The sequence below is a fragment of the Lampris incognitus genome, chromosome 14, assembly GCF_029633865.1.
Source record: "Lampris incognitus isolate fLamInc1 chromosome 14, fLamInc1.hap2, whole genome shotgun sequence".
NCBI classification, from domain to species: Eukaryota; Metazoa; Chordata; class Actinopteri; order Lampriformes; family Lampridae; genus Lampris; species Lampris incognitus.
Genome location: NC_079224.1, coordinates 3,089,342 through 3,115,529, shown reverse-complemented (window position 1 = coordinate 3,115,529; position 26,188 = coordinate 3,089,342). Strand labels below are relative to the sequence as shown.

Genomic DNA, 26,188 nt, shown 5'->3' with positions numbered 1-26,188 from the left:
CAGACCGGCAGTTACAACAGTCATGCTGGCTGGTGTTCGTTCTCCTGGACAGTGATTTTTTGTTGTTGTTTAGTTTAGATATATGTGTTAGTTTGGATATGTGTGTTCTTGTACTTTTTGGATATGTGTTGTTGTCTTTGTGTTGCACTGCTGTGTGCTGGGGAAAGGATGTTTTGTTTCATTTCATGTGCGCAAGTGCATGAAACGAAACGATAAAGTGTTTCTGATTCTGTCTGATACAGAATAGCCAACCTGAATAGGTTTCAGTCGAGGGCTATTAAGCATAGTACTGAATTCATGAGTAAGCCACATGTCTCACAGTCTCTGCTGGGTTACCAGTTCTAAGCAGGGATGTACACTGAATTCATGAGTAAGCCACGTGTCTCACAGTCTCTGCTGCGCTACCAGTTCTAGGCAGGGATGTACACTAAATAAATGAGTAAGCCATGTGTCTCACAGTATCTGCTAGGTTACCAGTTCTAAGCAGTGATGTGCACTGAATTCATGAGTAAGCCACGTGTCTCTCAGTCTCTGCTGGGTTACCAGTTCTAAGCAGCGATGTACACCAAATTCATGAGTAAGCCACGTGTCTCACAGTCTCTGCTGGGTTACCAGTTCTAAGCAGGGATGTACACTGAATTCATGAGTAAACCACGTGTCTCAGAGTATCTGCTGGGTTACCAGTTCTAAGCAGGGATGTACACTAAATTCATGAGTAAGCCATGTGTCTCACAGTCTCTGCTAGGTTACCAGTTCTCAGCAGGGATGTATACTGAATAAATGAGTAAGCCACGTGTCTCACAGTCTCCGCTGGGTTACCAGTTCTAAGCAGCGATGTACACTGAATTCATGAGTAAGCCACGTGTCTCACAGTCTCCGCTGGGTTACCAGTTCTAAGCAGCGATGTACACTGAATTCATGAGTAAGCCACGTATCTCACGGTCTCTGCTGGGTTACCAGTTCTAAGCAGGGATGTCCACTGAATTCATGAGTAAGCCACGTGTCTCACAGTCTCTGCTGGGTTACCAGTTCTAAGCAGAAATGTACACTGAATTCATGAGTAAGCCACGTGTCTCACAGTCTCTGCTGGGTTACCAGTTCTAAGCAGGGATGTACACTGGATTCATGAGTAAGCCATGCGTCTCACAGTCTGTGCTAGATTACCTGTTCTAAGCAGGGATGTACACTGAATTCATGAGTAAGCCACTTGTCTCACAGTCACTGCTAGGTTACCAGTTCTAAGCAGCGATGTACACTGAATTCATGAGTAAGCCATTTGTCTCACAGTCTCTGCTAGTGTAACCAGCACAACAGGGGAAGGGGCCTATGCTTGCGCAGGGACAGTCTACAGTCTAATGTCTGACTGCTATTTTCAAAATAAAAAAATATATAACTTCAAGTATTTTATAGAGCGGTGTGGTCAGTGGGGTAGTATATGGCCTGAAACGCTAATTAACCAATCTCCTGGCTGGCTCGCCAACTTTCTGTAACCTGCACGACAGGGGAAGGGGCCTATGCTTGCGCAGGGACAGTCTACAGTCTAATGTCTAAGTTCAGTGGAGACTGGTGTAGGTTTTTTTCTAGACCAGATTCTAGTACTCACCCCAAAGACAACACACACACTCGTGGGTATAGTTTACAATAAAAAAAATATTTATTTCAACAATTCAAAGTCAAGTTATTTCAATATCAATACTAAATGAGATGTGTTATATTATTTACTTAAATGTTCTTCCTAATATTCTATTTATGGTCTATATCTATCTATATTCTATTTTATACCCTTCTAATATATTACTTATGCAACCATATTCTATATTAACAAATTAAACAAAATAATCCAAAATAAAGTATGAGTGCACTCAAAGAAAATAATAAAGAAAAGAAAAGGGGGAATGATTCAGTCTTCCAATTTGTGCAAGGTGCAATGTCCAGATCCTACCACAATCACAGCGGCAATTTAATGTAGAGGGTGATGATGATGAATCCAAATCCCGGGCAATGATGGGGGCTCCAAAAGGGGGTATCCGAGGGTTCCAAAAGGTATAGCAAGGGGGGTTGTTCGGGTTACTAAAAAAAACAGTCAGGATTCCAGCAGTGCACAACACACAAGAGACAAGAGTCTTCCCTTCCTTCTTCCTTCAACAGGAGATCATCTATCAAGGAAACTTCGTGGGGGGAATCTTTATGTCGTAGTTCAAATGTCCTGTAGTTCAAATATCCATAGTTCAAGTATCCGTCGTCAAAGTTGTCCGTATTTCAAAATATCCGTATTTCTCTTCTCTTCCAGTCTTTCTCTCGTCAGATTCACTCTCTCTTCTCCATTGTTGACGGTTGTTTGTTATGGTTTAAACTCTGTAGCTCGTGTGCCTCCTAGAGGCTACTAGTGGAACGTACATATGTCACAGGGTACATGTAATCATGTGGGTTACATTCTCCCCCTCCAAACCGCATCAGTCTCTGCATGCGTCTAACACTGTACGGTCTTGCAGAGGGCACTATAGAATAATCAGGGACATTTCTGCCCAAACTTTCGAAAAATGAGGCAATGGCTAGGACTAAAGGCCTTCCTAGTTCCCCATAACACAGTCTCTCAGGGGGATGTCTTTCTCTGATAGATCTTCTGATCGGTTCACTCTCAGACGGGTTTCCGTCAGACGGGTCAGCCTGGGCTGTCACACCAGTGGGCAGTGCACTATCGGGTTCAAGTGGGTTGTTTTCAGGTGAACATCCTTCAATGGGTCCAAATTGAGGTCCAACAGCAGTAGATGACGCGGGGTCTCCCTCAGGTAAGTGTCTTCGAACAGGTTCAGAGAATTCATCTCTGACTACTTCTGTCTCACACCCAATTGGTTTCTTTTCAAGTAACTGATTGTGAACAGACTCAGGGGTATGGGGTACTTCACTAATGAGTGGACTACCAGATTGGGAGAACTCCGATGAACTTGGATTCAACCCGACTGGGTTCAACAGTTCCATGGCACATGCTAGAGGGGTGGCCTGTGTGGTTGTCCTAATGCTTTGAGGAAACCTTGTGGAGATCTGTGGATAGCAATACTCATCCTCGTCACTGCTGGGCATATCTGGGTCAACAATATTGTCGTGCCTGGTCTGCTACCTGGCTTTATTCTTCTCTCCCATCTTCTTAGAGCTTTCAGAAGCAAGTGCATAACTGTCTTGGAGGCGCTGTCGAAGATGTTTAACATACTCCGAATGCGACTTGAATCCAATTTGGTCTGGTGTAAGGCCTAGAACCAGATCAATGGGTAGTCTTGGCTGTGTATCAAACAACAATTCATATGGAGAGTAGCCTGTGGTGTCATTTTTCATGCAATTGTATGCATGGACAAGAGGTTTGACAAAGTCCCTCCAATGATATTTATCCTTGTCTTCTAGTGTCCCAAGCATGCTGAGAAGGGTCCTGTTAAATCTCTCGACAGGGTTTCCATGTGGATGGTATGGCGTGGTTCTGATCCTTTTGGTTCCAATCAGAGAGCACAACTCCTTGATGGTGTGGGATTCAAAATCTCTTCCCTGGTCACTGAGAAGTCGACTTGGAAAACCATACTGAACAATGAAGTTTTCCCACAGTGTTTTGGCAACCGTATTTGCCTTTTGGTCTTTCGTGGGGATGGCAATGGCAAACTTGGTGAAGTGATCCGTGATGACGAGGATGTTTCTAGTGTCCTTACTATCAGGCTCAACACAGAGGTAATCCATACACACCAGTTCAAGGGGATAACTGGTCTGTATATTCTCCATATGAGCAGCGTGCTGGGAATTGGCTTTCCACCTCACGCATCTTTCACAAGTCCTACACTTCTGTTCAACAGACTGAAACATCTTTGGCCAGAAAAATCTGGAACGAACAAGATGAAGGACACACTCAGCGCCAAGATGACCAACTTCATCATGAAGGCCTTGCAATGCTCTTTCTCTGTGGCTACTAGGCAGCACCAGCTGATAGATCTGATTCCCATGATCGAGACATTTCCTGAACAGTACTCCATCTATAAGCTCTAGTCTATTCCATTCTCTAAGGAGCAGCTTGACTTCTGACAGTTCAGAGGACATCTCTTGAAAAGTGGGTTTTCGGTTTCCTTGAATGAAACTGATCACACGTCTGATAGATGGATCCTGTCTTTGAGACAGATACCAGTCATTGTGAGTCATTCCAGGGAGGGTGCCTTGTCCAGAGAACACAAAGTCATCAGGGATGGCAGAAGCATCTAAAACCAAGGATTCAGCGAGAATAGGGAGTTCTGGCTGCAAATAGTCAGCCAAAGTGGTCACAGAGTGGCGTTGACATAAAGCGGACAGCATGTCACCAGAAACAGTTTTGCTTTCTCCATCCCAAACCCTTTGCTTCAGCTCTTCTATCCTCACTTTCTCCTGCTTGAAGTCCTCATCTTCTTCTGGTGGACTCTGAGGCCTTCTGGACAACCCATCGGCATCTTGATTGCTGATCCCAGCCCTATACTTTATGTTGAATCTGTAGGTTGACATAGCAGCTAACCAGCGATGTCCTGCTGCATCAAGCTTTGCTGTGGTCAACACATAAGTTAGGGGGTTATTGTCTGTTAAAACCTGAAATTCTGTTCCATAGAGGTAATCGTGGAATTTCTCACAGATGGCCCATTTCAAGGCGAGGTACTCTTGCTTGTGGGCAGGATAGTTTTGTTCACTTCTGGATAGCCCTCTGCTGGCATAAGCTACAACCCTCAGCTTCCCATCGTGTTCTTGATAGAGCGCAGCACCGAGACCATCGCAGCTGGCATCAGTATGCAGGACGTAAGGAAGATTGGGATTGGCGAAGGCAAGAACAGGGGCCGATGTCAGTTTATCTATGAGAATTCTAAAAGCAACATCACACTCTTCAGTCCACTCATTTCCAAAAGGTAAGGTGGGATTGATGGAAGTCTTGACCCTGTCCTTCTTGTAAATCTTCCCTCTTTTCCTTGGAGCAACATAGCCAGCAGTTAGAGCATTCAATGGCTTTGCTATTTTAAAGTACCCTTCTACAAAACGTCGGTAATATCCAGCAAATCCTAGGAAGCATTTGAGCTCTTTTCTGTTGGTAGGTTGAGGCCATTCTCTCAAAGCAGAGACTTTGCTTGGATCTGTGTGGACTCCATCGGCATCTACAACATGGCCAAGGTATTTAACAGAAGTCTGGAAAAAATGGCATTTTTCAGGGGACAACTTTAGGTCATAGTCTTTGAGCCGGTTCAACACTTTCATCAATCTGGCCTCGTGCTCTTCTAGTGTGTCAGAGAAGACAATCAGGTCATCCAGAAATACTAGTACTTCATTGAGATGCAGGTCTCCAACACATTTCTCCGTGAGCCTCTGAAAGATGCTTGGGGCATTTGTCACACCTTGGGGCATACAATTAAACTCATAGAAGCCTAGAGGGCAGACAAAAGCGGTCTTGTGCTTATCTTCCTCTGCAACTTCTACTTCATAGTAGCCTGACTTCAGATCGATGACAGAAAACCATTTGGCTCCACTAAGAGCAGAGAAGGTGTCTTCGATGTTGGGGAGAGCATAGGCGTCTTTGATTGTTCTCATGTTCAGCTTCCTGAAATCTATGCAGAGGCTTATTGCACCATTCTTCTTCTTGACAACTACAATGGGGGAAGCAAATGGAGACTCTGACTTGTGAATAATTCCAGCGTCTAGCAGCTCTCTTAGGTGTTGTTTGACAGATTCTCTGTCAGAGGGATGAATGGGCCTGGGTCGCTCTCTAAAAGGGGCCTCATCCTGGAGTCGGATGCGATGTTTTACTGTAGTCGTATAACCACGAGACAAGTCATCAACAGCAAACACCTCTGGCATGCTGTTCAGCTGGTGTGTGATCCGTTTTTTCCACTCTTCTGGAATGGGGGAATCTTCCAAATCAAAGTTGGTGGTGTTACTCTGAGACGGAGGGATGTCAGGCACAGTCATATTTTGGGATTCAGATGGCATCACATACTGTGCTACCATCATTTCAATCACCTGCCTTGGATGCAGTGTGACACTACGATCAGTGACATTTCTGAGAATGACAGTAATCTTGTTTAAAGATCGAAGTGGAGTTTCTATCAAAGAATTTTCAACGAACACTCCACCAGGTAAGGAAACCATTTCAGGGGATTCGACCACGAAAAGGGAACGTGGGGAATGTTTCTTCACTCTGACATCTCCAAAGACAGAGTCTTTTCTTCCTGATGGAATGGTGATAGAATGGCGTCCATGCAACTTAACATGATTGGCTGAAATCTCTTCCTGATGACTTAGGGCAACATGCTGGAACAGCAAGATACAGTCACTATTGATATTGGGCCTCTGTAAGAATTATCTTCCATGCTTTTCTATGCCACCTTCATATAACCTGTCAAGGACATTGGTTCCAATCAATAGGGGAATCTGAGTGTTAAAATGGCAATTTGGCACAATGAGAACTAATGAAGAGACCTGTTCAGCTACGCCAGTGATGCTGCTGGGGAAGGAGATGAGGGCTTGGATATAACCCTGGTAAGGAACATGTTGGCCACCTGCACCTTCTATCTGGAAAAGAGTCTGCATGGGCTGGATGGGGAGGAACGATAAGTGGTTCAAGTAGAATGTCTCTGAAATGGTTGTTACTTGGGAACCGGTGTCAAGGATTGATTCACATTCTATTCCCTCAATGGAGACAGATGCAGTGCAGCGTGGGCCTACAATTCCACAGGGAAGGGATTGGCTTTTTTGTTATCTTTGTCTGTATCTATTCTTTCTTGTCTGGGTTCTATTCATAATATCATTAATGGGTTTGGGACTCTTATGCTGGTACTTACCTCCTGAACGTCCCGAAACAGGAGCTGCTACTAGTTTAAAGGCATGGAGGTGACGGTATGCGTATTTCTGTGAGCTTCACGTTTGTGTCTCAGCTCTGTGTTCTTTGGATGGACAAGAACGGGGTTGGGGGCACTCACACAGTGGGCAGCAATGTGACCATCTTCACCACATTTAAAGCAGAACTATGGCTTGGGGAAATGAGGCATGTAATTTCGAGGTATGGAGGCATTCGTGACCATGCAGCTGGTTTCAATCTGAGTTCTGTTTGGCTGTGGTTCTTTCTTGGTGGACAGGGTTGCAATTTGTTTCTTTAACTCAGCTACTTCATCGCGGAGTTTCTGTGTGTCTTCATTTTTGTTTTCGGCTGGGGCTTCGATTCCATAAACAGTGTGGGCATGCACTGAAGCTTTTGAGCTCCCTAGATGTTTCTTCATCCTATCTAGTTTGGCTGAACGACGGCCTTCTTCTGTCCTAAGCTGATGAAGCAATTCAGGAAATGAGGGTGGGCTATTTTTTTCTGTTCAAGCTGAAGACCTAAAATCAACGAGTGATCCCAGCATCCTCTGCAGAACTGTCTTATTAAGTGTTTTTCTGAATCTACAAGTGAAGCTCCCCCTCTAGAGATGACTTTAGTGAGGAGGGTCTGAAGTCTGAACAAATAATCAGATGGCTTCTCTCCAGAATTCTGGTTTGCACTCAAGAATGCAGCAAAAAGCTCTTCTCCATCTTCTACGACTCCAAAAGCTGATTCAAGGTGGTTTACATACGCAACAGGGTTTGCATTGACACCAAGTGGTTTCACCATGTCAGAAGCTGGACCAACCAAACTCTCTAGAATCTTTCTGATTTTTTGTGAATCGGTGACATAGGTGTCACTTAGAAGCAGCTCAACTTGAGTTCTCCAAGCTTCATAATCTACTTCCCCATTTGGCTTTGGAAGCCTACCTGAGAAGGTTTGAATTTTACTTGGGCTACTGTATGGTTGTGCTGACTCATTCTTAATAACATGTTCTACTACTATGCTCTGGATGCTCGGGGGATTAATGATGTCTTCTTCAAGGCTCATTGAATTATGCACGGATGAGTGTGTGGTTGGAGTACGGTGAATGTCAGATGGGCGTCTGTTACATTCTTGGGTCATGCTAGGCGTGTGCTCAACATCAATGCTAGGCTGAGTGTTCTGCATAGGGCTGTGTTCCGGTAAAGACGTGTTGTCAGTTTTCTGTGATGCTGTAGACCGAATGTGTCTCAGTTCATTTTCTAAGATGGAGGCATAGCCTGACGTGGCACTACCACCAATAGCGCTGAGTTCTTTGAGATATTGCTGGGCTAAGTCTTTGCCTATGTCCTCTTGACATATTTGTCTAATTGTTCTGACATTCCATAGAGTAGTTGGATCAACAGGGCTAGGTATAAGGCCAAGGGTATCTGGGTTTATCCTGGTGATTGACTTTTCACACTCAAATTCTATTAGTACCCTACCATTAGGTTGGTTTGGCTCATCCGCAAATCTGATGCAGGATGAGATCTTCCCATGTTGTTCGAAGAAGCTGATTATCGTTTCAGCAGAGCTCATTTCATTGACACCTTCAACTAATAAGCAGGTTTGTCCATGGACTTTATACTGATTGCAAAGATCCATACTGACTGCTATTTTCAAAATAAAAAAATATATAACTTCAAGTATTTTATAGAGCAGTGTGGTCAGTGGGGTAGTATATGGCCTGAAACGCTGATTAACCAATCTCCTGGCTGGCTCGCCGACTTTCTGTAACCTGCACAACAGGGGAAGGGGCCTATGCTTGCACAGGGACAGTCTACAGTCTAATGTCTAAGTTCAGTGGAGATTGGTGTAGGTTTTTTTCTAGACCAGATTCTAGTACTCACCCCAAAGACAACACACACACTCGTGGGTATAGTTTACAATAAAAAAAATATTTATTTCAACAATTCAAAGTCAAGTTATTTCAATATCAATACTAAATGAGATGTGTTATATTATATATATATATATATATATATATATATATATATTATTCTATTATACTTTTTAAATGTTCTTCCTAATATTCTATTTATTGTCTATATCTATCTATATTCTATTTTATACCCTTCTAATATATTACTTATGCAACCATATTCTATATTAACAAATTAAACAAAATAAACCAAAATAAAGTATGAGTGCACTCAAAGAAAATAATAAAGAAAAGAAAAGGGGGAATGATTCAGTTTTCCAATTTGTGCAAGGTGCAATGTCCAGATCCTACCACAATCACAGCGGCAATTTAATGTAGAGGGTTATGATGATGAATCCAAATCCAGGGCAATGATGGGGGCTCCAAAAGGGGGTATCCAAGGGTTCCAAAAGGTGTAGTAAGGGGGGTTGTTCGGGGTACTAAAAAAACCAGTCAGGATTCCAGCAGTGTACAACACACAAGAGACAAGAGTCTTCCCTTCCTTCTTCCTTCAACAGGAGATCATCTGTCAAGGAAGCTTTGTGGGGGGAATCTTTATGTCGTAGTTCAAATGTCTTGTAGTTCAGATATCCGTAGTTCAAATATCCGTAATTCAAGTATCCGTAGTCAAAGTTGTCCGTATTTCAAAATATCCATATTTCTCTTCTCTTCCAGTCTTTCTCTCGTCAGATTCACTCTCTCTTCTCCATTGTTGACGGTTGTTTGTTATGGTTTAAACTCTGTAGCTCGTGTGCCTCCTAGAGGCTACTAGTGGAACTTACATATGTCACAGGGTACATGTAATCATGTGGGTTACACTAGGTTACCAGTTCTAAGCGGGAATGTACACTGAATTCATGAGTAAGCCACATGTCTCACAGTCTCTGCTGGGTTACCAGTTCTAAGCAGGGATGTACACTGAATTCATGAGTGAGCCACGTGTCTCACAGTCTCTGCTAGGTTACCAGTTTTAAGCAGCGATGTACACTGAATTCATGAGTAAGCCACATGTCTCACAGTCTCTGCTGGGTTACCAGTTCTAAGCAGGGCGGTACACTGAATTCATGAGTAAGCCACATGTCTCTCAGGCTCTGCTGGGTTACCAGTTCTAAGTAGGGATGTACATAAGCTAAAGTACGACATTTTTCTCTGTCTTCATTTCATGTTGAAATGTTGGTTATGGTTTGTGGTATGTTCACATATATTGGGTGTTGATCGAAAGATAGTATAATGCCAGTGCCTCCCAATATGCTGCTAAAGTAGTAGCCATAAGCACGTGGCTAACAGCGAATGTACACATAAGCCAACCTTGTTATAGGCGGGAAAAATATTGAAATGCTGTGTTTGAGTATTTTTCTTATAGCACAGTGGTAAACTTCAATTACATTACCTACTGGATTGCTTTGGAAGAATGTAAATGAAATTGATCTCTTTTGTCCACATACTAAAGAGATCCTCCAGTCACATGGCATTTCTGAGTTTCTCTGCAAAATTACCAAAGCTGCATTTCTGGGGATTTGTGTCTGGAGTATCTTTGCAGAAAAGCAGGTGAAGTTGAGGTGATTACAGGCTGGGGCTTGGATGTCAGGTCTGTTTCTGGATGTCACTGCAGATGCAGTCTGTCCCTAATTTAACGGTAATTGGCTAAAGCATATGCACTGCAGCAGCGGGGCATCATCATCATATTAACACACCTTCCCCATGAGTTCCAGTTCAGCGGAAGCAGTAAATACCATGTGACTGCAGTGTCTCTTTAATGGAGGCCAGTGGTAGGATTTGAGTGCCTTCTTGTGGACAAAATATTACTGTCATTTCTGTACACTGTATTGTAATTTAACTGTATATAGTATGGGACATTTATTTGTAGTTTACCATTTAATCATAGCTCATTTACATAAACATACACTCCCTTTTCTCACCGTAGACCACCCAACACTGTATGCAAGTTCAACCCAGTATATGAAGCCAAATAAAGATTTGAAAGGCCATCCAATGTTTATTCACCTCAGATGGGATGCCCATGGTTGCTGTAATTGATACCAAATCAGCATAGTTTCTTAATCACTGCACAACTTTTTGAGTTTAATCTTATATTATTGTGACCAGCTGCTTATAGCACATCATTGCATGTTAGATGTGTTCCAAGTTTAACCAAACTTGTAGATTATCTAAACTATGACTGTAACATTGAGCATGCAGCACAACTCCTGCTACAGGCTCTTGTTATATCACGCATTGACTACTGCAACTCTTACCGGCAGGTATCCCTGCATGCACTTTCAAACCTATGCAAATGATCCAGAATGCAGTGGCGCAACTGGTCTTCAACCAACCCAAAACAGCATATGTCACTCCACTGTTCATATCCCTCCACTGGCTCCCAGTTGTTGCCCGCATCACATTCAAAACTTTAATGTTTGCTTACAAAACGGCTCCCGCCTACCTGAACCCCCTCATTCAGGTCTACACTCAGTCCCGCTCACTATGCTCTGCAAAATAATGGCACCTGGCACTTCCGCTGCAACGGGGCCCTAAGTCACTAGCCAGACTCATATCTTCTGTAGTTCCCCGGTGGTGGAACAAGTTATCAAACTCCATTCAATCTGCTGAGTCCCTCTCCATCTTTAAGAAGAAGCTAAAGACCAAGCTCTTTCACCAACATCTCCACACCTGATGGTATTAATATTAAAATTTGCTTCTATACACCCTATTTGTGCACTGCCTGTTGACAACTATGTCCTCTGGGACTTGGACCTAGTTTTTTTTGGCACGTACTTGCGTTCTCTCCTCCTGACTAGATCCTTGCCTGTGTTGTATTAACTCTCAGATGATAAAAGCATTTGCTAAATGAAATTGTAACACTGTAATTTAACGATGATGACACTGATATTTACCTGAAAAAATGTTTTTGAGATTTTCCACAGCAGAGGCCAACTGACTGTGTTGCACAACCGCATCCTTGACATCTTTGAGGTTCTCAATCGTGTTTATGCTCTGTCTCCAGTCCTTACTGACATCTGCCAGTGAGCTCTGGATATCTTTAACATCCAGTAGGGCATTGTGCAGCTGGGCAAGTCCAGTACGAACACCATCAAGCTGAGACTGGATAGCTGCCTGAGAAATGGAAATATACATACATATATGAATATAAAGGACAAGCCTTGCTCCACTTAAATGAGTTAATGTGACTCACAGCCTGAGCTGTGTAAGATATATCAACACCTTGTAGGCATCTTGTCGTGGTCAGAGAGGAAAAGAGTGAATTAATGTATGGATGAAAAGCTGTGTGGGAGAAATGAGATTAGATAGAATGATTAAGTGTCCGCTTGGGCACTGTGGCACCAAGTCTGCAGGCAGAGAGCTTGCTTGTTTTTGAGCTTGAGTTGAAGAGAGGTTAGCTGAGGGTGAGAAAGGTTTAGCGACTAATTAATCAAATGTGTAAAAGACAAGGCAATGATATGAGAGAACGTGCTCATGAAATGAGAGTGTTTATTGAGCAACTTGACAAATGTTAATTAATAACTTAGTGAATGAATAAATGAAAATTCTGCTGCTGGGTTAGTCCAGTGTGAAGGCCAAGTAGCTGAAAGTAGAAAACAGGAAAATGAGCAATGTCAGTACATTAGCAAGTAGATTAAAGATGGTACAACACACACACACACACACACACACACACACACACACACACACAATCACACAGTCAGGAGGCACGAACCTTTAGCCTGGCTTCCACAGATGCCTTCTTCCGGGCCTCTCGCCTTCGATACTGCTCTACTTTGTCTAGTTGGTCTGATCGCTGCAGCATTCCTGCCACACGCTGCACAGCAGTGGCAACTGCCTCCCGATTTGTGTCTTCCATAGTAACGTAGAGCAGAATCAAGCTCCCGCTGTGCAAAAACAAACAATCCTAATTGAAAGACAAAAACAAAATAAAGAGAGCCTCAGAGAAAGCCATTAAAATAATTCGGTGATGCTTCCGCCTTGTCTCTAGAAGTAACAAGTGTTTGCTGAAGAGGTGTGACAATGCCGTGTAACACCGCAATGTAGAAATGTGCATCTTCGCAAAAGGTAAATAGGGGGAACTATCTCTTTTATCTTTTTTATTTATAATATGGCCATTTTTATGTGCAAATCTTACATGTAGATCCAAGAACCAGCTGTAAATCACCTGAAGCTGCATCACATTATAGCCACTTTTAGAGCCCGACTGACAAATCGGTGTGCCGATATTATCGGCCCACATGAGCTAACTGCAGATAAAACTGGTATCGGTGTTATAACGGCTGACCGGGTGTGACGTTTGCATGCTTCTTCGAGCATGTGAAGTGAGGGCGTTTTAGATGATTTCATAATTTTCACGACACATGACCGATAAAATGCATCTTGATACGCTAAACTACATGTGAAGAAGGCTGAATGCATTATGTGATACACTTTTTGGTTTGTTGATCTTCAGTGCTCTTAGCCTGTTTTAGCCTCTTAGCCTCAGTGTGAACCGCAAAAATGTTCTAACGTTTTGCTTCAGACAGTGACAATGGTTGATGACCCGAGTGACATTGATGCCAAGTACAGCCCTTAGTTTGAGGAAGAAAACAACAATGAAATATGGCCGCAGGTGGTGCCAACACACACGCGATAGAAGCTAAAAGCTTCAACAGCTTAATCAAAATTATCCACCAAGCTTGGTGATGTTTGGAAAAACTGTCATTGACTTCAGCCAAATGTTCACCAGACCAATGCACGTTTGGAACTAGTGGTGCCCCTATTGAGTGATTTCAGATATTTTTACACAAATGGTTCAACATTGTTATGAAAAATATTCTGCAAGATTTGTAATGATTGGACAATTTCTGATTTATAGTCTGATTTTATGCCACGCCCATTGTTTTGCATTTGTAGCTCCCTCTAGTGTTAAATTTGAACTAAACTTTAAAGAGAGACTGACATGCCCTTTCTGAACACATTTTTTAACATTGGGAGTTTGAATCATAACCGAAAATAGGTGTGGTTTTATGAAATCAAAGCTATTGGCTACTGTCTTCCTGGGTGTTCGCATGGGTGGGGCTCAGTACCGCTCGTCACTTGCTGTAGAAAAAAAATGGCGGTAGGCCTACGGCATGGCAGTGCAATACAACTTGGCAAATAATATGTTCGATGATACAAATAACTGACAGACGGACGGACGGACGGACGGACGGACGGACGGACGGACGGACGGACGGACGGACGGACGGACGGACAGACAGACAGACAGACAGACAGACAGACAGACAGACAGACAGACAGACAGACAGACAGACAGACAGACAGACAGACAGACAGACAGACAGACAGACAGACAGACAGACAGACAGACAGACAGACAGACAGACAGACAGACAGACAGACAGACAGACAGACAGACAGACAGACAGACAGACAGACAGACAGATAGATAGATAGATAGATAGATAGATAGATAGATAGATAGATAGATAGATAGATAGATAGATAGATAGATAGATAGATAGATAGATAGATAGATAGATAGATAGATAGATAGATAGATAGACAGATAACAATACGTCATAACAAGATCGATAATAAAGTCTCAGCAAAATAGCTAAAACTCGAGCCAAGTAGCTAGCAGGAGGGGGTGAAAGAATGGCTTCTCCGTGGTTTTATAGCATCTCGCTATGGACACACCCTATATGCAAATTGACTGGTGTCTACATATCCACAGGCACAATTTGTCATTGGACACCATCTACAGTCAATCACAGATCTCTCTCGAGTGGCCGCAGACGCGCTGTTTTGGCCAATGAATTTCTCCGTGGTCACATTCCACCTCGGAACATAGCCTATTAATAGGAATTTTCAGATGTTGATGTCAGTATCACTGTTTCAAATAATTATGTGTTTCAGATAATTATGTGGAGATACCCTGAAAGTTTTGTGATGATTGGCCCAACGGTTGTTGACTTTGGTCTATTTATGTGCTGAATCACAACCTGTTGAAGTTGGTTAGTCGACATCTTGAAAACTAAATAAGAGATCTACAAGCTTTATACAACTTATGAGAAACTCAGACCAATAATGAGCCAGATAACATTTGGTAGTACTCAGGCCTACAGTTTAAGAGAAGAGGTAAAAACTGTGTCAGGCGGACTTTAGTGGTTCTTGAGGAAATTTTTAGAGCAAGATATGTTGGATATCTGTACAAAGATCTGTATAAATCGGATTTATGTCAGAGTTATGACTTTTCAAGTTCAAACTTTTGACCTTAAATTGTAGTGCCCACATCAGACCAATTGGGGTCATACTTCTGGGGCAGTACTTGCACACAACATCGAATCATGGGGCAAAATCTCATATCTCTATTATTTACTATCTCATGGGAATTTGTGCAAACCTTTTCTGAATAATAATAATCTTCTTTTGGCTTATTCAGTATCTCAGGGGTCGCCACAGTGAATTTTATAGTTTCCATTGGTACGCTGTGAGGGCACAGCACCAATGGTGGCCATTCTTAACCCAGGCCTTGACCAATCTGGTATGGTCTTGTCAATCCGCATACTGATGTGGCAAAATGTTATGTCGGATGCCCTTCCTGACACACCCACTAACCCTATGGATGAGGGCACAGGTAGAGCTCTGGATGCCATCCCAGGATTCATGGACTTTCACCCATGTCTGTCACTACATTCTTTTTCAGCTTACTTTTTTTGTTTTCTTTACTCAGTTTTAGTTTATTCTGTTTTAGTTTGTTTACTATGTTTTAGTTTATTTTGTATTAGTTTGTTTACTCTGTTTTAGTTTATTCTGTTTTAGTTTGTTTACTATGTTTTAGTTTGTTTACTCTATTTTAGTTTATTTTGTATTAGTTTGTTTACTCTGTTTTAGTTTATTCTGTTTTAGTTTGTTTACTCTGTTTATTCTGTTTTAGTTTGTTTACTCTGTGTTAGTTTACTCTGTTTTCGTTTGTTTACTTTGTTTTAGTTTATTCTGTTTTAGTTTGTTGTTTATTCTGTTTAAGTTTGTTTACTGTTTTAGTTTATTCTGTATTAGTTTGGTGCTCATTTAGTTTTGTTTATTCTGTTTTAGTTTGTTTACTCTGTTTTAGTTTACGTTTAGTTTATTCTGTATTAGGTTGTTTACTCTGTTTTAGTTTATTCTGTATTAGTTTGTCTACTCTGTTTTAGTTTACTCTTTTAGTTTATTCTGCATTATTTTGTTTACTCTGTTTTAGTTTACTCTTTTAGTTTATTCTCTGTTAGTTTGTTTACTCTGTTTTAGTTTATTCTGTTTTAGTTTGTTTACTCTGTTTTAGTTTACTCTTTTAGTTTATTCTGTATTAGTTTGATACTCTTTTTGTTTTGTTTATTCTGTTTTAATTTTGTTTACTGGTTCAACCTTTATCTAGGCAGACCTGGCCAGTTATGGAGCAGACCATCTCCGTGTCATCACAGACCACTTGCTGACGTACTGGGTAGGGTGGGCTGTGACAGAGGTCAGGCAAAGCGCCAGGAGTGGCCAAGCGCAAAAGTGGTGATCAAAGAGCTGCCTCATGTCCAACAGACCCCGATAGGCTGCAGCGCTTCCCCAACCTGCTGATGTTTGAGCTAATCCTGTTCCCACTATCCACTGCTGCCTGTAAGCGTAGCTTCAGTGCCATTAAAACAGATTGGCGGAGCACCCTTTCACTTGATATATGTATTGTGGAAACTGCTGTATATTAGCATTGAGGGGCCAGCAGTTGCCAATTTTGTTGTGCAGCGTGTTGTACAAAGATGGCTGTCAGTATGGTATGTCGTACAGTACAGCACGCCGGTGTAATTAAGATTTGCATCCTTAAGATCCTCCTCTCTACCCTCGAGGGGCTGGGTGTCACAGGCTCTGCAATCTCAATGTTTGCAACCTACCTGACGGGTCGCTCCTACCAGGTGACATGGAGAGGATCTGGGTCGGAGACTGACTACAGGCGTTCCACAGGATTCGGTTCTGTGTCCTCTCCTATTGTCCCTGTACACGACATCCCTGGGTTCTGTTATTCGCTCGCATTACCTCTCTTTCCATTGTTATGCCGATGACACCCAGCTGATCTTATCCTTTCCTCCCTCTGACACACAAGTAGAGACACGCATTGCTGCGTGCTTGACTGACATCTCGGAGTGGATGGCGACACACCACCTGAAGCTCAATCTAGACAAGACAGAGCTGATGTTCCTCCCAGGGAAAAGTTACCCGCCCGCACCGAGAACTGGCCATCACCATTGACAACACCGTAGTGATGCCAACTCGGACTATGAGGAATCTGGGTGTGATCCTGGACGACCAACTGTCGTTTGCTGAAAATGTTGCATCGGTTGCTCGCTCCTTCAGATTTCTCCTCTATAACATCAGGAGGATTCGCCCATTCCTCACCGACGAGATGGCACAGGTGCTCATCCAGGCTCTGGTCATCTCCCGGCTGGACTACAGCAACTCCCTAATTGCTGGCGCCCCGGCGTCGGCCATCAGACCTCTGGAGCTTGTTCAGAAAGCTGCAGCTCATCTGGTGTTCAACCGCCCTAAGTTCTCCCACACAACTCCTCTTCTCATGTCCCTACACTGGCTCCCAGTAGCTGCTCGCATCCAGTTTAAGACTCTGGTGCTTTACAGGGCATTGAAAGGAACAGCTCCTTCCTATCTCCAGGCCATGGTCAAGCCCTACACCCCCGCCCGACCACTTCGCTCTGCTGCCTCGGGATGCCTGGTTACCTCGTCGCTCAGAGGCCCTTGCTGACGATCGACCCGGTCACGGCTCTTTTCTGTCCTGGCCCCACAGTGGTGGAATGAACTCCCCACTGATGTCAGGACAGCGGAGTCGCTGCCCATCTCTCGATGCAGGTTAAAAACTCACCTCTTCAAGAACTACTACCCGTTACTTGTTCTTAGCACTTATTGTATTCACTCATTAAAAAAAAAATCTCTTGAAGTTTTACTTTAGCACTGGTTTTTCTCTTAGATGCTTGTTTAGGTACACTTATGACCTCAAGACTAGCAGTTCTCCTGAGTTCCTATGTTAAATGATGCACTTATTGTAGTCGCTTTGGATAAAACCGTCGGCTAAATGACTGTAATGTCTACTACTACTACTTTCGGCTGCTCCCGTTAGGGGTCGCCACAGCGGATCATCCGTTTCCATTTCTTCCTGTCTTCTGCGTCTTCCTCTTTCACATCAGCCACCTGCATGTCTTCCCTCACCACATCCATAAACCTCCTCTTTGGCCTTCCTCTTCTCCTCTTCCCTGGCAGCTCCATATTCAGCATACTTCTCCCAATATACCCAGCATCTCTCCTCCACACATGTCCAAGCCATCTCAATCTTGCCTCTCTTGCTTTGTCTCCAAACCGTCCAACCTGAGCGGTCCCACTAATATAATCGTTCCTAATCCTGTCCTTTTTCGTTACTCCCAGTGAAAATCTTAGCATCTTCAACTCTGCCACCTCCAGCTCTGCCTCCTGTCTTTTCATCAGTGCCACTGTCTCCAAACCATATAACATAGCTGGTCTCACAACCATCTTGTAAACTTTCCCTTTAACTCTTGCTGATACCCTTCTGTCGCAAATCACTCCTGACACACTTCTCCACCCACTCCAACCTGCCTGCACTCTCTTTTTCACCTCTCTACTGCACTCCCCGTTACTTTGGACAGTTGACCCCAAGTATTTAAACTCAAATGCCTTTGTCACCTCCACTCCTTGTATCCTGACCATTCCACTGTCCTCTCTCTCATTCACGCATAGGTATTCCGTCTTGCTCCTACTGACTTTCATTCCTCTTCTCTCCAGTGCATACCTCCACCTCTCCAGGCTCTCCTCAACCTGCACCCTACTCTCGCTACAGATCACAATGTCATCCGCGAACATCATTGTCCATGGAGACTCCTTCCTGATCTTGTCTGTCAACCTGTCCATCACCATTGCAAACAAGAAAGGGCTCAGAGCCGATCCTTGATTTAATCCCATCTCCACCTTGAACCCATCTGTCATTCCAACCACACACCTCACCATTGTCACACTTCCCTCATACATATCCAGCACCACTCCTACATACTTCTCTGCAACTCCCGACTTCCTCATACAATACCATACCTCCTCTCTCGGCACCCTGTCGTATGTTTTCTCTAAATCTATAATGACAAAATGTAGCGCCTTCTGGCCTTCTCTATACTTCTCAATCAACATTCTCAAAGCAAACATCAGATCTGTAGTGCTGTTTCGCGGCATGAAACCATACTGCTGCTCGCTAATCATCACCTCTGCTCTTAACCTAGCTTCTACTATTCTTTCCCATATCTTCATGCTGTGGCTGATCAACTTTATACCTCTGTAGTTGTTACAGTTCTGCACATCACCCTTGTTCTTGAAAATCGGTACCAGTATGCTTCTTCTCCACTCCTCAGGCATCCTCTCACTTTCCAAGATTGTGTAAAACAATCTAGTTAAAAACACCACTGCCATCTCTCCTAAACATCGCCATACCTCCTCAGGTATGTCATCAGGACCAACTGCCTTTCCACTCTTCATCCTCTTCATAGCTGCCCTCACGTCCTCCTTGCTATTCCACTGAACTTCCTGATTCACTATCCCTACATCATCCAACTTTCTCTCTCCCTCTCAATTTTCTTCATTCATCAGCCCCTCCAAGTACTCCTTCCACCTTCTCGGCACACTCTCCTCGCTTGTCAGCACATTTCCATCTATATCCTTGATCACCCTAACTTGCTGCACATCCTTCGCAGCTCACTCCCTCTGTCTAGCCAATTGGTACAAGTCCTTTTCTCCTTCCTTGGTGTCTGACCTGTCATACAACTTACCATACGCCTTTTCCTTTTCCTTTGCCACCTCTCTCTTTGCTTTATGCTGAGTCTCCTTCTATTCCTGTCTACTTTCTTCATCTCTCTGACAATCCCACTTCTTTTTTGCCAGTCTCTTTCTCTGTATAATTTGCTGTACTTCCTCATTCCACCACCAAGTCTCCTTGTCTTCCTTCCTCTGTCCTGATGACACACCAAGTACTTTCCTAGCTGTCTCCCTCACTATTTCTGACATGGTTGCCCAGCCATCCGGCAACTCTTCACTACCACCCAGTGCCTGTCTCAACTCCTGCCTGAACTCCACACAACAGTCTTCCTTCTTCAACTTCCACCATTTGATCTTCGGCTCTGCCTTCACTTGCTTCCTCTTCTTGGTCTCCAAAGTCATCCTACAGACCACCATCCGATGCTGCCTTGCTACATTCTCCCCTGTCACCACCTTGCAGTCTTCAATCCCTTTTAGATGGCGCCTTCTACATAAGATATAGTCCACCTGTGTGCACTTTCCTCCACTCTTGTACATCACCCTGTGTTCCTCCCTCTTCTTGAAATATGTATTCACCACAGCCATTTCCATCCTTTTCGCAAAATCCACCACCATCTGTCCTTCCACATTTCTCTCCTTGACACCATACCTACCCATCACCTCATCACCTCTGTTCCCTTCACCAACATGTCCACTGAAGTCCGCTCCAATCAACACTCTTTCCTGCTTGGGTATCCTCTCCACCACGTCATCCAACTTACTCCAGAATTCTTCTTTCTCATCCATCCCACACCCAACTTGCGGCGCATATGCGCTGATAACATTCAGCAATACACCTTCAATTTCCAGCTTCATACTCATCACTGTCTGACACTCTCTTCACCTACAGCACACTCTTGACATACTCTTCTTTCAAAATGAACCCTACCCCATTTCTCATCCCATTCACACCATGGTAGAAGAGTTTGAGCCCACCTGCGATACTCCTGGCCTTACTCCCCTTCCACCTGGTCTCTTGCACACACAGTATGCCTACCTTTCTTCTTTCCATTATATCACACCAGGCTACTTAAGGCTGGGGAAAAAAAATCTATTTTTGGAATTTGTGAATCTATTCAGAATCGTAGGGTAAGCGGTTCGGATAATGGATGGATGGATGGATATTCATAATCGTAGATGGTAAGAACCCCCCACCCCTGTTATCTAGCTACACATAACAAATAGCTAGCAACTGACTGATAGTGAACAGTACTGATGTTTATTTAGCTATTTATTTTATTTTTATTCATTTTTTATTAACTCAGTGTTGATTTCTAGAATTGGTTGACAATGTATAATAATGTTAAATAGTCTTTAATAAAGGTATTTGTTCAAGAAAGCATCTTTCTGGGTACCTTTGCATAGTCATATTGATGCAAAATCAGTGAAAAAGCCACACAGAAAAGGTCTGTTTTTATTCCAGCTCAAAATTTCACTATAGCAGCAATCGGTGTATTTTTCTCCTCTAAAATCGGTATTGGTCTCAAAAACCCCATGTTGGTCGGGCTCTTGTCACGTTCACTGAGGTAATGATCTTTACTGTCCAGCGAAAACCCCGTTTCTGCAGAGGAACTGACTTTGGCTGACTTTACAGGAAGTGAGAAAATCCTTAATATTCCACCACTTTATAAGCATTTCAAGGGCTTTGTAAAACCTCTTCACTTGCCTGGGAACACTGGACGAGTACACAAACCTTTAATGGGAGAATCTGACTTGAGTACTGAAGTTCTTTTAAAATAATCGCGCGGTATGAAAATATGATTGGTCTCACCCTGCAATGGCTTCTTATGTATATAACAGCAATTTAATAACATAAATACAAGTACTTAAGACAATGTGGCCACTTAAAGTTTGTTAAATCAAGATGGGAGGTACTTCATCCATCCATCCATCCATTATCCAAACCGCTTATCGTGCTCTCGGGTCGCGGGGATGCTGCAGCCATTCCCAGCAGTCATTTGGTGACAGGCGGGGAGACACCCTGGACAGGCCGCCAGGCCATCACACAGGGCGGACACACACACACACACACACACACACACACACACACACACACACACACACACACACACACACACACACACACACACACACACACACTCATACCTAGGAACAATTTAGTAGGGCCGATTCACCTGACCTACATGTCTTTGGACTGTGGGAGGAAACCGGAGCTCCAGGAGGAAACCCACGCAAATACGGCGAGAACATACAAACTCCACACAGAGGACGACCCGGGAAGACCCCCAAAGTTGGACTACCCCGGGGCTAGAACCCAGAACCTTCTTGCTGTGACGCGACCATGCTAAACACTGTGCCACCGTGCCACTATATAATAATAATAATCATCATTATCATCAACATCATCATTACTTTATATAGTGCTTTTCTAGACACCCAAAGCGCTTAACATTGCATATAGTATCACATGAATATAGCATCACATGAACATAGCATCACATGAACATAGTATACACATGAATATAGCATCACATGAATATAGTATCACATGAATATAGTATACCATGAATATAGCATCACATGAATATAGTATCACATGAATATAGTATACACATGAATATAGTATCACATGAATATAGTATACACATGAATATAGTATCACATGAATATAGTATACACATGAATATAGCATCCCATGAATATAGTATACACATGAATATAGTATCACATGAATATAGTATACACATGAATATAGCATCCCATGAATATAGTATACACATGAATATAGCATCACATGAATATAGTATACACATGAATACAGTATCACATAGTATCTTCCTTCACACGTTAGATGAAGACAAGGGCAGCCTCTCCAAATGCACTAGAGCGCCACAGGAGGTCATTCCTATATCAAACTTTACAACTGCTCCTCAGTGTCGGACACTCAGAATTCATGGTCCCTGGACTGGCCCCTCCACTTGTTTTACCCTGTTGGGATTTGTTTGTGCGGTTTGTTTTGTGCTGCGGTAGTGCAGTATAGATACATATGTTAATATATTTTGTTCTTATTTCTATTCCTTATTTTAGCTTTTATTTCTATTTGTTTCTGTTTTTCTTGTTTCTTGTATTTTATAAGCTAAGCTAGATAACATTAAGCTATATATTAGGAGAACTCTTAGAACAGGCTGAAACACTGATGGACTATAGGGTATAGGACCCCTGATAGTAAACTCTCAATAGAATATAGGAAAGATTAAGTTTTTGTTTGTTCAGTTTTGGTTTTTTTTCTTCCCCCTTTTTAGGCAATGACATTTCGGCTTCCAGTTTTGTTTTTGTTTTTTTCAGCATTGCGATGCATTTCTGATTTTTCAACGAAGGCATTTAAGCTTTCAGCATTTGCAGCTTCTTTAGGTGCTGACTTCAAGCTTCCAACTCTGCCACGATTACACTTCAGCTTGCAAGCTTTTCAGTACAGCAATGCAATGCATTTCAGCCACGTCAGCACAGAGTTCCGCTTTTTCCAGCAACGCTTGCGCACAGTTTCCCCACAAACTGCATTTTTCTTCTATGAATTTGAACTTTTCAAAAACAAAAAGTCTGCGATGCGACCATCTTGTCTGACCCCAACCCTGTCTTTATTTTCCTAATACAATAAAGCTGGAGAAACCGTTTCCACTCGCGCATGCGCGACTCACATCCATGGCTGATTCGGATCGGGCAGCAACAATATGCAACACTTCCTGTTTTGCCTGCAAACTAGAGGAAGTTGATCCTTTATACCTTTCCCGTTTTTTGGTTTATCAAAAATCTTTTAATAACTTTTGAAAGTGTCGCTGCCCGAGCCAAGTCAGCCGTAGATGTGAGTCGCGCATGCGCGCGGTTGACTCAGCTCGAGAAGCGACTGAGCGCAGCGTTCGTTGGTCGAGCGACCTCCAGAGTGAATGATGGGGGGAGGGGGGGGGCAATAGCGACGACAGGTTCATCATACAGTCATAACTGTGCACAAACATGTTAGGCTGATGACCAAACGCATAATCTTCAGGCTGTCCGACTGGCGGGAATAATAATTAACTATTTATACTTGATACACATCGACAATGTAGTCACCATTAAGAGCTGAGGTGTATACTGTATTTACATTGAATTTTCTAACGAGCTGCTCTAGACAACATTCTCTAATTCAGATCTGTGTTTTGAGAGAAACGAGCCAAGCCACATGCTTTTATGAATAAGCTTGCTACTTTAAAAACACATTCAGATTCTTAGACCTCGTATAACATCTGAAATTAGTACTTGACATATCAGAACTGCATTTGGGTTAAACATATATCAAAGATAACGGTTGTTTAAAAAACTGCATACTGGGGCGGTCATAATAGTGGTTATCGATGCGCCGGTTTGGACAATACCTCTCATAAACTATTTGGCTAGCGTATTTATATCTGGCTAGCGTATAAATTATCTGGCTAGCGTATTAATGAGGACGGCTACAAAGACGATAGCTGCTTATTGTGCAGGGGAGCAGTCAGAGCAACACTCGACACACAGAAACCCCACTGCCATTTATCGCTAAACAGTCAATGAGGTTAATCCAACGCTAACATTAGCACAACAAGCTAACGACTATCCATTCAGGCTGGATAGATACGGGCACGGCAGGGCCACGAATCAAAACGCTTTGTACCCTGTAACATGTTTGGGATAGAAAGTAAAAGAAATATTCTTACCTACTGGAGTATCAATCATAAAGGGCGTAGTACAGACAATATACAGTTATCTCAAGCCTCTGGTCTGCATATCATTCACTCCCTTCTAAAATCCTGCTTCCGGGTTGACCATCGTCGCTGGTGACGTCACGACTGACCCCAAGGCTCCGGAGCATCGAACGCACCGAGCTGTTTCTTTCTGAAGCCTGGGCTGCAATGATCACGTGGGTGGTGACGTAGAATCAAGTCCCGCTTCGGTTGGGCAGAATCACGTGACTGGTATATGGTACGGCAGGTGGAGTTTTGCAACTCGGCGGCTTTCAGAGCTTTGTAAACGGACCAGAAAGGATGCATTATTTGTTATTTTTGGCGGTATGCACCTTAAAGCTGTTTGCGATCCACCAGTAAACCGAGAGAAGAAGAAGAAGAAGAAGAAGAAGAAGAAGAAGAAGAAGAAGAAGAAGATCATTTGTGGGTTGAATTCGCAGGTGCCGTGGATTATGGCTGCGTAGTGAATCAGTTGATAATTTCAAGAGTTGTCATGGTGATTATTGGTATGAGTGTTTTGCGATGGCGCCATCAAGAGTGTGTGGGAACATTTTGAGCTGATGCTCCCGAATAAGTTATCACAACATTATGCAAAACTCCGTCATCATGTCAACATGCAGTCTAACAGACATAACAGAAAACCTTCTAATATTTTTAACTTTATATATTAATAATAAATAATTATTGTATAGCGCTTTTCTAACACTCACAGTGGCTTTACAATAAACGGGGTGTTCTTATGGTTCAGTGCTTGCTCTGCCCTCAGTACCTGACGTTTAATAATAATGTATGCAATGCTGAGGCATTATCCAGGCCTCAAAGCATGAGAGCTCATGGATAATGCCAACAACCAAGGTAGGCTTCGCCATCAGTTTATAGTCCTGTTTATAAGTGGCATGCTACGGAAATGTCAGTGTTACACAATATATTTAACAAACCCCACAATACTGATATAAAAGGCTTCTTATGTAGGTCTATTCCCATTTTCTCTATTTACTACATTTCAATGAAATGTCGTACTGCAACGCTAACTTAATGAGTTCTGTTCTATTAGGCAACAGAAAAGAAAAGACCTTGATGACACTCTTGTAAACATCATTGTTCAATACGTTCTGCCTCTTTCTGTTATGGATAACCCTGGCTTTAGAGCATTTGTGGCAAAACTGAATCCCACATACGATAATCCAAGAAGGCAGGCTGTAAAAGCCATGGCAGATAAGAACTATGAAGACAAAAGGCAGAAGGACAAGGCTGAGATGGAGAGTGTAGATGGCTTAAGTCTCACTGCTGATATGTGGACCTCTATCAATATGGATACCTAGCTTGCCGTAACCTGTCACTACGTTCTACGACAACTGCTTTTAGCTGCTCTCGTTAGGGGTTGCCACAGCAGATCATCCGTTTCCTTCTCTTCCTGTCCAGCAAAGAAACACACTACAGCAAAGGAACATAGTACAGCAAAGAAACACTACAGCAAAGAAACACACTACAGCACAGAAACACACTACAGCACAGAAACAGTACAGCCAAGAAAAGAAACACTACAGCACAGAAACACCGTAAACAAAGAAACACAGTAAACAAAGAAACACAGTACAGCAAAGAAACACAGTACAGCAAAGAAACACAGTAAACAAAGAAACACAGTACAGCAAAGAAACACAGTACAACAAAGAAACACAGTACAGCAAAGCAACATACTACAGCAAAAAAAACAGATTACAACAAAGAAACAGTACAGCAAAGAAACACAGTACAGCAAAGAAACACAGTACAGCAAAGCAACACACTACAGCAAAAAAAACACATTACAGCAAAGAAACACAC

The 26,188-nt window shown here is 42.9% G+C and overlaps 1 protein-coding gene across 3 annotated transcripts in view; it reads right to left on the bottom strand.

Annotated features, from left to right (window-relative positions):
• The window catches only part of exoc3 (exocyst complex component 3), a 79,108-nt gene extending 54,657 nt beyond the window's left edge, over positions 1-24,451 (bottom strand). For 2 of the 3 annotated variants that reach the window (XM_056293340.1, XM_056293338.1), the window contains exons 1-3: positions 24,335-24,451; positions 12,496-12,687; positions 11,675-11,894 (exon numbers count right to left, since the gene is read on the bottom strand). In XM_056293340.1, coding sequence (XP_056149315.1) covers positions 11,675-11,894; positions 12,496-12,639 — 364 coding nt within the window. In that variant the 5' untranslated portion in view covers positions 12,640-12,687; positions 24,335-24,451. The remainder of the gene's footprint in view (positions 1-11,674; positions 11,895-12,495; positions 12,688-24,334) is intronic. The other variant, XM_056293339.1, reaches the window with a different exon arrangement.
• Between the last annotated feature and the right edge of the window lie 1,737 nt (positions 24,452-26,188).